The sequence below is a fragment of the Vulpes lagopus genome, chromosome 12, assembly GCF_018345385.1.
Source record: "Vulpes lagopus strain Blue_001 chromosome 12, ASM1834538v1, whole genome shotgun sequence".
NCBI lineage: Eukaryota > Metazoa > Chordata > Mammalia > Carnivora > Canidae > Vulpes > Vulpes lagopus.
The window spans coordinates 39,198,508-39,212,339 of NC_054835.1; the positions used below are offsets into that span (position 1 = coordinate 39,198,508).

Here is a 13,832-nt window from a genome sequence, read left to right on the forward strand (position 1 = left end):
AAAAAAGAAAGAAAGCAATCTCCTATTTTATTATTCCCTCCAGCCATGGATGAGGGTTCCAGTTTCTCCACATCCTCGCCAACACTTACTAGTCTTTTTTTTTTTTTAAAAGAGTTTATTTATTCATGAGAGACAGAGAGAGAGAGAGAGAGAGGCAGAGACACACAGGCAGAGGGAGAAGCCTGCACCATGCAGGGAGCCGGACATGGGACTGGATCCCGGGTCTCCAGGATCAGGCCGTGGGCTGAAGGTGGCGCTAAACCGCTGAGCCACGGGGCTGCCCTCATTGTGGTTTTAAATGGCTATGTTTTTGTCTTTCTCTCTCTCTCTTTCTTTTTTTTCTTTTTTTTTCATATATATAATGTCATATATATGTCATGTATACATGTATAGGTATTCGTGTATAAATAAATATATCCATGCACGTGTATTTGTGTATATCCTACCCACCCAAATGGATTTGATTTGAAGCATCTTCTTATGGATGCTTTTCTTTTTCCATCTCTCTCTGCTCTGCTTGCTGCCTCTCTGTCTGTGTCATGGCATCTTGGGGTTCAGCTCTTTCTCTCTCTGCTCCGTGGTGTTAGCACGTGGTGTCCTCCGGTCTCAGCTGTTCAAACAGGGTATGGATCTGTGTCCAGGCTGTCGGGGCCGGGGGTACCCGGTCCTTCATCTTGTGCCCACCTCCCACCCCATCCGGGGATGTGGCTTCCGCACACAGAGCGTGTAGGTGAACTTTGAGTTCGCTAGTCCCCCCTACCCCTTCCTTCTCTGGGGGGTAGGGGCTTCCACCCTGGGCAGTCCCTGCCCTCCTGATACACTGCCCATCGGTGGCCCATCATGCTGGTAAGCATCAGAGGTGACACCCAGGAGTCCTGGGTTCCCATTTCCCCATTTGTGTGTATGGCAGTGGGCCTCCTCCCTGGGCCTGTGGGACAGACCCATCTGGGGTGCTGGGGCTTGGATTTTGGGGGGAAGTGGTGTAAGAGGTCCCGCTGGCCCAGGAGTCATTTTTCTGAGAAGTGCCAATGCTTTAGGGAAGCGGCTTTTCCTCCTCCCCTCCCCTCAAGCACACGGGTTCTTTGCATCTTGACCTCAGGTAACCCACGCTGAGGGGAGGAGGCCCAGCTGCCTGCCTCTGCTACAAGGATCCTCTGGGGTGGCAGACCCTGACCTTTCCCCTCAGGACTGTGGGTGAGAGGCCCTTTGTGGCTCTGGGCCCTGTCCTCGTCTCCCCAGCCTGGCTGTGCTAGCCTGCCATCCCCAGCAGTGTCTGGGCCCTGCTCCCGGGCTGTCTCTGCCAGCCAGGCGTGGTGCCAGCTATCTACTCAGCCGGGTGCCACGGGAAAATCTCCGGCCGCCCAGGTTGGGGAGCTCCACGGGGAATGCCCGTGTCCCTGCTCCTCAGTGCCCACTCACCTGTCTTTCCTTTTTCTGCAGTGCCCCAGGACATGGCCCCCCCAGCTGCCTAGCCAGGGCCCATCTAGGAGAGGCATCGACTTCAGTGTCCTGAAGGCCAGCTCTGGACCTTCCCAGAAAAGTGCCAGCCTCACGGAACTGCTTGACCAAAGGACCAGCTCTTGGGACATCCCCCCATACCCAGCCCCCAGCTAGAGTGGGGGATCCAGGAGGCTGAGATTAGCCTGCTGGCCTTGGACGGCAGCGGCGGGACAGAAGGGGGGGTGGGCTGACCACCCCAACCCCCCTCTGGGCCCAGGCCCCATGCCCCGAGGAGGGGCGGCCTGAAGCCCGCCAGAGCCTCCTCTGCTAGACTGTCTGCCTGCCCTTCTGACTGTGGCTGCTTGGCATGGCCAGCAACAGCAGCTCCTGCCCGACACCTGGGGGAGGGCACCTCAATGGCTACCCGGTGCCCCCCTACGCCTTCTTCTTCCCACCTATGCTGGGTGGACTCTCACCGCCAGGCGCGCTGACCACTCTCCAGCACCAGCTCCCAGTCAGCGGCTATAGCACACCATCCCCAGCCAGTAAGTGGGATGGCAGGAGGCTCGGGGGGAGGGGACTGTGTGGAGGGGTGGCAGGCCTCTGGGCACATCTGTTCCTCTGCAGGCCACATCTACTCTAGATGGGGGGGGCGGGAACCATCATTTGGGGATGGGGGCAGTACCCAAGGATGAAAGGCTTGTAGGCTGATCACAGGGGTCATGTTTGATGTGGGGGGGTGGGCAGCAGAGAGAGAGAGATGCAACAGTGCTGTTCCTCAGGGCTCCTGGCGCCCTCTCCTGTGCTGTGCCGTTGAGGGCCTTATAAATAGCTCCAGGGACTGGACACAGAGGCTGGAGGCGGGTAAACAAACCTCTCGACATTTGGTGGAAATGGCAACTCAAGTGAGAGTGGCACCCCACCTCCGCCCAACCCCAGCCAGTGCCTCTGAGGGAAAAGGCTTGAAGGAGCAGACTGCCAGGGCGGCTGGACCCCCCCATCCGCCGGCCAGCTCCGCCCACGGTTGCCTGGTGGCTGGGGCCAGTGTCCCAGGAGGTGGCGCTCAGCCTGGACTCTGGCTGTGCACACATGCATGCTCTTGGCAGGGCCTGTGTTTTCTCTGTGACTCCACCCTCTGCCATGGGGGTCGCCTGTTGGCTGGACAGGGGTCTCAGTACCCTTCCCCGGCTGGCTGAGCCAGGTAGTGGGAGGTGGCAGCAGCTATGGCCAGCTGGCAGAGTCCAGGCCTCGGGCCTGCCAGGCCGCTTACAGTAACTCTGGCCCCCAGGGCCCAGCTGGGCACCAGGCCAGGGCTGGTGGGGAGGGGGAGGAGGGAGCTGGGGCCTGGCCTGGGGCGGGAGGGGTTGGAAGCAGCAGAATGGGCCACGGACAGCCGGCTAGCTGGTCAGCTGCTGACCTGGGAAACGTGTCCCACCTCTCCTGGCGGGCAGGGACTGAACACCCTGCCCCGGGCACCCACTGCCCCTCCCACGGCCGCTGGCAAGCCGCCTGGCACCACTGCCCTGTGTGCCCGGCTGGGCTGGGTCAGTGTCCCCTTCTCAGTGTGGGGGCAGCGCTCTCTCCCCGGAGCCAGGGAGTCTCTTTGTCCCTGGGGCAGGCCCTGGCTGGGCGCCTCGCTGCCCGCACTGGCCGTCTGCCCACCGCCACCACCGCTTCCTGGACCTCCTCCTCTGGCTCCGCCACAGCCCCTCCCTCCCAGGCCCCACCGGCTGCTGGAGCAGGGGCCTTCCATCTGTGCTCCCAGAGGCTCCCCCGCCTCGTGGCCTGGGACGAGGGGGCAGGCAGGTACTGCGTGTTTCCATGCCAGGCCATTCACACTCCATCTTCTGTTTCCTTCCTCTCTTCCGTCCTTGCACAGCAGTGGCGGGTGGCACCGAGAGCTGGGAGTCAGGGAACTCTGATTTGGTCTAGTCTTCCAGTCTGTGCTAGGCGAATAGGGAGGCCAGTCTCTGGGTTCAGAGTTGCGGGGGTTTGGGTGCGCATGTCTGTGGTTCCTTGTGTCTACAAGGACTGGACTTTGTATTCTTGGCTGGGGTGAAACTGGAGCATCTACTTCCTGCCAGGGTGGGATTTTTAGGGAGGGAGAAGACAGAGGCTCAGAACCTGGTACCTGGGGATAACTTGTCCTTCCTCTGGTGATGGGAACAGAGCCCCAGACACTGCTCAGAGTTGGAAGGGCCTGGGGCCTGGCCTGGGTTCTTGCCTACTCTGTGTCAGGCGAGCAAATGCCATGCCCTCCTCTCAGTGTTGCAAGCTTCTTCCTCTTTCTTAGAGGTGGGGAGGGTTTCCGGGTCCCCCACTTCCCACCCTGGTAACCTTCTCCCCTCAGGGTGGGGTGCCCACATTTCAGGCAAGTGGAGCCTTCTCTGGCTTTCCCCACCCAGGTTAGGCAATGCCCCTTTCCTGCTCCCGCCCCCTGTGAGTGTGTGGGTTTCCCTGCCCTCCCCTCTTCCTAGTAAACAACTTCTCTTCCTCCCCAGGCCCCTAGCTTCTGAGCTTCTCCCTGACCTTTTCCTCTGTGACCAGAGGTGTAGCCACGGGCCTCAGGGAACCAGGCATCTCTCTCCTTCTGGTGCAGGGCCGGGTGGCCTGGTGACCCAAGCTCCTCAGTCCTGGATAGCGAAGCATGACAGATCAAAATTCCCATGTGTTGGAAATTGAGGCAGCTTCATTTCCCTGCTCTCCCCTTGGGGCTGGTGCCCAGGGTCAGGCAGCTACTAGGAGAGGTAGACCTTGGCGGCCTCCATTCCTGCAGGGTGCAGCAGTCACCCTTTTCATAGGAAACCTCACAGATGAGGATCCTGCCTCCCACTTTCTACCAATAAAGGTGTTTGGATAATCCCCCCTCCCTTTCCCATCCCTCTTCCCACATGAGGAGGAGGCTGGACCTTGGATGTCTTGGGTGTCCCCTTCAGAGATGCAGTAGTCTGTGGAGTGACAGGTCCAGGTCACTGTGGGTAGGGGTGGGTGTTAGTCTTCCTCGGGTCAGGGAGCCAGAACGGGAGGCCCAGAGAGATAGTACAGGATTCCCTGCCCACCTCCTTAGAGCCCCTGGGGCTTGATATCTGAGGACTGCTATTTACTATGAAGGGTTGGGATTCTGTGTGCATTGTGAGGAGGGTCAGGGTTGTGTATGTTTTAGGAGTGTTGGGAGGGGGTCAAGGCTGAGTGTGTGTTGGGAAGGGGGTTAATGGTTTGTATGTTGGGGGTGAGGAGGTCAGAGGGTCGAGTGTGTTTTGGGAGAATCAAATCCAGAGTCAGGGAGGGGGTGTCTGTTTGTATGCTGGTGGGGGCTGTGACTTAGCGCAGAGAGAGTCTTTAAAGGGGAGAGGTGTGTGGATTGTGCTCTGTGTTTGGGGAGGCCAGGGTCTCTCATTCTTACTGCCAGGCTGGGCTGGAGAGGAAACCGGCCTGCCTTTTTGGTTGCTTTACTCCAGGAATTCCAGGCAGGTGTAGCTGGGGTTTCAGCTTTGCCACTACTACAGAGGATCGATCACCTCTCTGAGTGCATTTCCTAGTCTGTAAAATAAGGATATGACCAGAACCTCCTGCAGAGGCTGAGATTAGGCAAGATCGCCAACGTAATGCCCTCAGCTCTGCCCTTTGCTTGTTGTATCATTCCTATCTCATTCTGTGCTGTCCGTTACCACAGCAAAGAGGGACCCAGGCCCCTTCTAGGTAGGGGTTGGTGAGAATGAGGACGGGATGCTAACATCTGTGGAGCACCTACTGTGTGCCCCGACTTTCTCTCTGTTTTACAAACCTTAATCCCTGTGATGCTGGGAGAGGGTCTTTATCCCCATTTGCACATGAGGAAGTGGCATGAGGGTGGAGGCGAAATGACCGGGTTAAGTGAGTGGTAAAGCCAACCCGTTGTCCACTATCCAGATAGCAGCTGCAGGAGGGTATTGTGAGGGGCACTCCTGAGTGGGGGCACCCTTGGGGAGGGACTGTGCCAATGTGGAGCCCCCCTCCCGCGTGGCTGAGGCCCACTCCTGCCGGAGGACCTCCTGCCTTCGCCCGGTAGGGGGCGTCGGGAAGGCAGCCAAGCCACGCCCCCTCTTCTGTGTTTTGGATTCTGAAGGCTGGAGGGAAAAGAGGCTAAGAGGCCTGGGCCAGAGCTCCATCCTGTCCTGGAAATTGCAGATACAATCTGTTCACACCCATCTCCACCCCTGAATCAGCCCGCTGCAGCCCCCGGGAGTTTGCAGAGCTCAGGAGGCGCCCTCCCCCTGACACTGTAGGAACAGAGTGTAAAAGCCACAGTTATTATTTTGTTTCAATTTGTGGGGTGGGGGCAGGGAAGTTGGAAGCAATCAGTAGAGGAGACCCTTTTCTGCCCAGATACTTGCAGTGCGGAAACTGGGGAGACAGGCGGGGGTGTGCCCCCTCTTCCTCTCCTCTGCCCCTCCCTTCCCTTAGACTCTGTCTTCCGTCCCTCCCTTCTCTCCACTCGTTCCTTGGACAGTAAGAGGGACAGCTCAGGGAGAGAGGGTATTGCCAGCAATGCCTTTCCTGGGGTCAAGGATGCAGAGTCAGCCGAAAGACTGCTGAATGGGATTTTGAATGGGAATGGGGCTCCTCACCTTTTATATGTAGCACTGATAATGCAAGGGTTCCCTCTGGCAGGACTCTGGGAAGGAAGCCTGTCCTCTTGGACCTGAGACATCAGGTCCACCTCCTGCTGTGGGCCACGTGCCCATGGGGATATAACAGTGCAGGCCATGCCTGCCCATGGGGGTAGTAGCATCTATGGAAAGAGGAAGTGTTTCCCTTCTCCAGATCACTCTGGGGCGGTGCCCACACTACCTTCTTCCCCCTCCTCCTCCATGGAGTCAGGCACAGCCAGTGGAGCTGGGTCTCCCAGGCGGGACCGGCTAGATCAGCCTCTGTCTGCTGAATCAGATATAGAGGCCCTCCCCACCCCATTTTGATTTCTGGGTTGCCGGGAACCTCAAGCAGCCCACAGACCAAGGCCCCATGGGCAGAAGGCTTAAAAAGGACAGCTGTTCCCGTGTGGCCTTGGGCAGGTCACCCGTCCTCTGAGTCTGTAGCCTCCTCTTTAAAGCAAGACTCTTAATGCGTTCCTGGCTGGATGAGTTGCTCTGAGGCCACGGTGACCTGCTGGCTGATGAGAGCCTGGGTGAGCTTCAAGTACCCTGCAAGAGTAGCAATGACAAGGCGGATGGAGCTCGGCAGTGTCTTGGGGGCTAGCCACCCTGTACTGGAACCCAATGTCTGTCTGGCTCCAGGCCACATGGTTTCTGGTTTGTTATCCCCTCCAGATGGGGTTGGGGACAGGAAAGGGCCTGGCACAGGTGGGGGCCAGTTCAGTTCAGCCCACACCTGCTGAGGGCCTGCTAAGCACTCAGCCCTGGAGGAACTATGGGGACTGTGACAAAGGAGCAGCAGAGGACGATGGGTCTCAGGCCTGCAGGCAGCTGTCCCTTCCTTTCCCTGTCTTCTGCCCAGGACACTGTGTGCTTCTCTGACCTGCCCCATGACCTTGCTGTTGCCCCCAGACAACAGGTATCTCCCCCTGGACCTCTCTCTTTCTCCAGCTCTAGAAATCCTCTCCATCCTTTAAGGAACATCCTGAACACTATCTCTTTCCAGAAATTTTCACAGATGTTCCCCTTTCCTCATGACACTCTCACGCCTTTGAATGCCTGTGGGTCCTTATCCTTTTTCTCCCAACACTCATCTCTCTACCATGAAATGACTTCTCCCACCCCACCCCCCATTCCTGCGTGAGCTATAATCATTTGGGAGATCTTTCCCCCAGTTACCAGGTCTTTGATGGCAGGGACAGTTTCAGATCCCTTAGTACCTCACAGCACTGACCACAGAGCCTAGCACATAGCTGGTGCCCAGGAGCTATGTCATTTGGGAGGAAAGAGGCAAGGCCTGTGGAAGCAGTCTGCCCTCTTGCCCGGCACTCATCCACTGCCCAAGGCTCGCATATGTGCCCCAGACCTCAGCATTCCATCTGCAGCCCAGACTTCACTTAGGTGGGACCTCACTTTGGCACCCCACAGTCACCTGTCCACCAGGCCAGTAGACGTCTGTACTTGCAGTCTTGGGAACTTCGCTGTTGCACAAGCCACACACCAGAGTCCTCTTTGTTACCTCCTCCTGCTCTGTTTGTGCTGCCTGGACTGTTGTGGCAACTACTAACTGGTCTGTCTTGCCCTCCTACAATCCATTCTTCATACAGCTGCTTGAAGGATCTTATACCACTGTAAATCGGGTCTTGCTTCTCCTCCGTTTGGAAGCTTTCTTCTTGCATTTAGGATAAAATCCAGGGCAGCCCGGGTGGCTCAGTGGTTTAGTGCTGCCTCCAGCCCAGGGCCTGATCCTGGAGACCCAGGATCGAGTCCCACGTCGGGCTCCCTGCATGGAGCCTGCTTCTCCCTCTGCCTGTGTCTCTGCCTCATTCTCTGTGTGTCTCTCTCATGAATTAAAAAAAAAAAAAAAAAAAAAAAAAAAAAACCACCTTCTCTTAAAAAAAAGTCATATTGAGGCCAAAAAGCCCACCTGATCTGCCCCAGCCCACCTCTCCAGCCTGGTCTTGTGTCTGTCTTCCTAGTCTTCTATCAGGGCCGTGAACAAAGCATACCCCCCCCAAGTCCCTTACCCCAGGACCTTTGCACAGGCTCTTTCCTTTACTGGGACCACATTCTTTCCTACTCTTTGCCTAACTTCTAAACTTTCTTTAGGTCTCTGCCTTGAGGTCCTCCCTGACTCTTCAACATAAATTAGGTACCTGCGTTAATTCTTCAAAGCATACTATAGTTGTTTCATAATACCAATTACCTCAGTTTGCAATTACATATATATGTGTATATATACATATACGAACTAGCGATTGTTTGCTTAATGGCCGTTGCTCCATAAGGTCTGCAAGAACAGACTTACCACAGTATCCACATAGGAGGTGCTCAGAAAATACTTTTTCTTGAATCAGCCTGGCAGGGTGGAAATATGGGCTTTGGCAGCAGAAAGTTCAAATACTCACTTGCCCTTTATTAGCACTGTGAACTTGGACAACCCAGCTAGCTTTGCTGAGACCTCAGTTTCTTTACATGTAAAATAGGAATAATGCCCACTTATTTCTTGGAAGCTGCTTGAGGAGTCAGTGACAACGTAGGTTAAGAACCGGGCTTCTAGAGGGACGGATGTCCTTGGGAAGCCTGTCAATTCCTCTCTCCTTTTAGAGGGAGGGAGTTCTGCTGCAGGGTCAGTGGGAGTAACGGGATACCCTGTTACCCTGTCCCCAGAGGGACATCCCCGCCTTCTTGGGCCTTTCTTCCACCGAGACAGGCATCCCGAGGGCTTCCGGGAGGAAGTGGTCAGCTGGAAGGCCCCAGCCCCTCCTCTCAGCCCTTCGTGGCTGGACCGCGCGCTGGGGGCCCGGGCCCGGTTCAGCCGCCGGGAGACACCTGGGCGGGGCTCTGCTCGCCGGAAGCGCGCGGAGCTGGGGAGGGGAGCCCCCTCGGCACGCGCTGGTGCCCGCGCTCCGCGCTGCGCGTCGGGTTCCGGCGGGCGCCGGAGTCACACATGATGTCACAGACAATGACACAAGCCGGTGTCTCACCCGACTCGGCGCCCGAGCCGCACAATGTCACACCCGGGACACCTGGCGCGCCGCGTTCGTGGCGCGAACGCCCGGCCGGGCGCGCGGCCGCCCCCCGCCCCCCGCCGCCGTCCCCCGCCGCCGCCCTCCGCGTCTCCCGGGGCTGTCGCCCGGCGCGGGCGGGCCGGGGGCCGGAGGGCGAGCCCCGCGGGCGGGCTGGCGAGCGGGTGATGTCACGGCAGCGGTGGGTGGGTCACCCGGAGGTGAGGCGCCGCCGGGCGAGTTCAGCGAGAGTTCAGCCGCATGGCATTAGGCAAATGAGGCCCGGGCCGGGTGGGGGGTGTGCTGGGGGAGGACACCGGGACCACCCCCTGCTCCCCGCCCCGGCCCCTCGCCTCCACCGGCGCCGGGCCGGGGACCGACCAAACCACGGGGGACGCTGGGAGCCGGCACGGGGCGGGGAGACGCCCGCCCCCTCCCGCCCCCCCCCTCCCGCCCCCCTCCCGCCCCCGCCTCCGCCTCCGCGAGCAGCCGCCTCCGCGAGCAGCCCCCGCCGCTGCGCGCCCCCGGCGTCCGCCCGTCCTCCGCCGCCCCCTCCGGGGCCTTCCCACCGTGCGTCCCCCCTGGACTCCTCCCCCTTCCCGGGCTCCCCGCTCGCCCGCCGCAGCCCTCCTCTCCCTGTCGGCTCCCTGCGCTTGGCCCGCGGCAGCCGGACCCGCCGGGCAAGGGTTAAGCCAGGGGCGGCGCCTGGACGGGACGGGCGGAGGGACGGGGCGGGGCCGCCGGGCGGGGCGCGCGGGCTCGGGGCGGGGGCGGGGGCGGGGGCCGGGGCCGCGGCCCGCACCTCGGAGCTCCTGCGTCGGCGGGCCGCCCCGGGCTGGCGGAGGCGGGGCGGAGCCCGCGGGGCCCCACCTCCACCCGGAATCCTCGCCGCGGAGAAGCCCGGGAGCCCCGGCGGGGAGGAGGAAGCGCCCGGCGCCCCCCCACGCCCCTGCCCGCCGCGGCCCGCGCCGATCCCGCCCCCGGCCGGCGCGCTCGGGGCGCCGCGGGACTCGGCCTCGGACGGCATGCGACTCGCGACGGGGCCCCCCTCGAGGTGGGGCCGCTGAGTTCCCGGGCCGCGGCCGGGCGTTCCCGGCGGGGGGAGCCGAGGGACCCCTCCCCCCACGCACAACTTCCCCGCTCTCCGCCTGGGACCGGCGGAGCGGCCGGCCGCGTAGACGCGGGACTTCGGGCGACGGGCGGCCGCGGCTCCGGTGGCGGCCGGGGCTGGGGGCGGGTACGCGGCCCCCCAGCTGCTCTCCGCGGATGGCGCCGCCGGCGGAGTGAGGGAGGCCGCGCGCAGGACGTCCCCGCCCCGACCTCTTGTCTTCGCGGGGAGGATGTACGAGAGTGTGGAAGTGGGGGGGCTCACCCCCACCCCCAGTCCCTTCCTTGTGGTGGATTTTTATAACCAGAACCGGGCCTGTTTGCTCCCGGAGAAGGGGCTCCCCGCCCCTGGCCCCTACTCCACCCCGCTGCGGACTCCGCTTTGGAATGGCTCAAACCACTGTAGGTACCGGCCTCCCCCTCCTGCTGTAGGAGCTGGGCCAGGGGGGGCGGCGGCGCTCCCCGGCCCCCGGGGGTGCGGGCCTGGCGCGTCGTGGGGTCGGGTCTCTACTCCTCACTCGCCGAGACTCGACACTGGGGTGCCCTCGCTGGACGATTGGACTCTCCGAGAAGCCCGGGGAGCTATTTCTGTTACATCAGGGCTGAGGAACTTTGGGGCTTTCTCCCATCTGTCCTGCCAGTTGTGGCAGGGGAAGCGAAGCCCTTTGGCCCCCAGTTTATATCTTCCTGCTTGGAATATGGTAGCTTCTCAGCAGAGTGGTGCTTTCTCCCACCCGGGAGGGTGGGGTGCAGGTCCTGTCTAATCTGCTGAGGAGGAGGGGCCTCTTTCCCAGATCCCACCCGTCAAAGCCTAGGGGAGAGCCCCCCTCTTGTGCAACAGCTGCTGCCCCCAGCCCTTGCCCTTGTGTCATTAGAGTTGGTGTCAGGGGACCGCTCCATGTCTTTGGTGTTGGCAGTGGGGTGTGGCAGGAAGGGGCAACTTCATCTGACACCGTCTGCCATCCTAACGGGGAGGGGCACCTGTCCATATGATGCTCGTTCTGGCCCTGGACACTTGGCTGGCATCTCTGAGGTTTCTGTCCCAGGAATGGGGGTGGGGGGTGGGGGAGAGGCGGCTCTGGTAGGAAGAATCTTCCCTCCTAATCTGAATCTGGCTTGTTCTCTGGGAGATGAGTTTGGTTTTTGTGGGTCTGGGGCTGCCCTGGAAATGAGGGATGCATCCCCTGCCAATCCAGCTGTGTCCTTTTGTTACCTTGTTTACATTTAGGGTTGGGGCTTGCACTAGGCTAGGCTTGTCCCTAAGAGGGGTGCCGATGAGAACCCTAGAGTTCTGGTGGCCTGCTCACCTTCCCACTGTCCTCCATCTGGGTTGGGGCTCCTCTGGAAGGGAGGGGCTCGGTGCACCCCTGGGAGCTGTGAGTGCCTGGGGTGCACACCTGGGCGTGTTTGTACCCAGCGGTGAGGTAGTGTACCTGGGTGGGAGCGAGCCGGCGCCTGGGGGCTATTGTTACCTGGGTCGGGTTTCTTCCCTTTCCCTGCTCTGGGCTCCACTCTTCCCTGGAGCTTCTCTCACCCTCCCGACTGGCTGCCGGGGAGGAGGGGTGGAATGGGTCCCTGGAGGCCTGGCAGATTGGAGAAGGTTGAAGGGTAGCCCCCAGCTCCTTGGCTCTAGGAAGAGAGAGACCTGAAGTGGAGAGACACCCCACCTCTGCTCTTCCCAGAACCACCTCACCCTTAGCCTTTCCTATTGTCCAGCCCCCTGACCTTTGCCTCTGGGGACAAGTGGCTGGGTGGCTGCAGGCTGCAGGCTGCAGGCTTCCAACTGTGGGAGGGCGGGGAGGGTGCTGACTTTGGTCAAAGGGGAGAAGTAAGAGGTGTGACACCAGGACCGTTCTTCCCACCCTCCAGAGGTGGAGGAAGGTGTTTCTTCCCAGGGGGATAATTGGGGCAGAGCTGCCCTGGTCACTCCCTCCACCACGTTGGCCGCTTTGCCAGAGGGCTGGGGAAGCTGGAATCAGACCTTGAGCTCCAACCCCATCTCTTTTTTTATTACTAGGGGGCACCTCCTGGTTCCCTGGACTCACGCTGGTCGGGGAGGCAGAGCATGGAGTCTAAGTCTTGGGTTTGGTGAAGCTGGTGAAGGGGAAGAGGAGGCCTGTTTCCCACATACTCTGGGATTGGGTAGAGCTAGAGGCCTTTGCTCCCCTGTTCCCACAGTCCCTGTATAAGTGTGTGGACATGTCAGCTGGGTGCCAGTGGGTTCAACCCCAAGCTGTGGGCTTGGGAGTGGTGGGTGTGGGAGTTGTTTTGAGACACAAGAAAGACCCAGAGCCTGCTGGGGGGGAGGGGCGGTGACTTGACCCTGTCTGGTGTACCACTGCCTTGTGAGGAACCCCACGCTGTGTGTAGAGGTCCTATGGTGACATTCCTCCTCCACTGCCTCCTGCCACCTGCACCAAAGGTGGGAAGAGACCCTTTCAATCCTGCAGGGCTTCAGGGACCTTGCCTCCCTCCTCATGGCCCCCATTTGGGGGCACTGGAGGACCAGGGGTCCACAGGATGTGGCTCCCCGTCTGTCCCCCACCAGTCTCACCGCTCTCGCCTCCACCCGCTCCCAGACGTCCAAGAATGTGAAGCACGTGGATGCCCATGCTGGGGGGAGGGGGAGAGATGCTTATCGGGGGCGCTGGGCTAGGGGCCTGCTTCCCAGAGCTATCCCACCCACCCCCCTGGAGGGGAGGAAGGGCGGTACAGAGGGGGGGTCCTGCGCCCCCTCCGCCGCCTCCCCCCTGGGGGAGCTGTGAGGGGAGCTGTGGAGGAGCGGGCGCCAGCTGGATTGGGAGGGGAGCCGCTGGCCAGGGGCCCGGCTTATTTCCTGCTGATCTCCTCCAGGAAACCGGCCCCTTGTGCGAGCCTGCGAACGGCTCTGGGGCGTGGGGAATCCAGAGTGATGTGCCTCCTGCCCCCTGCCCCCTGTCCCCTGTCCCCGTCCTGCCCGCTAGAGGGCCGGGGGAGGGGGAACCTGGCAGCGCCGGTGGGAGGGAACACCTGGCTTCCTGGGCTCCAGCCCTCCGTGGGGCGCTGGGACTTGGAGCCGGGAAGGTGTGGTGCTCCTGCAGCCTCCTCCTTCTGCAGGAAGCGAGAGCTTTGTGGGCTGGGGCCTCTCTGGGAGGGAGGTGAGCAGGGAGGGGCTGGTAGTCCTTCCCCCAGAGGTTGGGTGTGCAGAGTTAAGGCTGTCCTAACTACTGTGGAGGCTGGGGGGCGGGTGGCTGAGTGCCCTAGGCTGCTGGCTGGAGGCCTGGGGAGGTGGGGACTGGGCCAGGGCTCTGAGTTCAAAGGGCACAGTGAGACACCTCGGAGCAGTTACCTGGGTGACAGGTGGGGATGTGCAGGGGTGGGGGTGCAGGGCATGCCAGAGCTTCAGAGGCAGCTAGCTTCAGCGGGGTGGGCTAAAAGGAGGCCTCATCAGCCCAAACTAGCTCCCACCTCAGCTCATCTCCCTCAATCCTGCCAAAAAACAATTTTCGAAAGCATGCTCTAAGTTCTATAAACACCCCCTGGACTTTGCCTTAGCTCCAAATGTCTCTGGGTCTTTGCCCCTTTCGTCAGTCTCTGGCCCTAGAGCTGTCTGTCCCTCCTCCCAGTATCCTGTGTGTCTCCCTATCCCCTCCCCTCTCTCAGCGTA

The 13,832-nt window shown here is 60.7% G+C and overlaps 1 protein-coding gene across 4 annotated transcripts in view; it reads left to right on the forward strand.

The window, feature by feature from the left end:
• The window catches only part of RARA (retinoic acid receptor alpha), a 44,517-nt gene that overhangs the window by 19,795 nt on the left and 10,890 nt on the right, over positions 1 to 13,832 (forward strand). For 2 of the 4 annotated variants that reach the window (XM_041725325.1, XM_041725324.1), the window contains exon 2: positions 1,441 to 1,985. In XM_041725325.1, the coding sequence (XP_041581259.1) occupies positions 1,808 to 1,985 (178 nt within the window). In that variant the 5' untranslated portion in view covers positions 1,441 to 1,807. Of the gene's footprint in view, positions 1 to 1,440; positions 1,986 to 9,840; positions 10,589 to 13,832 lie in introns of those variants that run through there. The other 2 variants (XM_041725327.1, XM_041725326.1) reach the window with 2 other exon arrangements.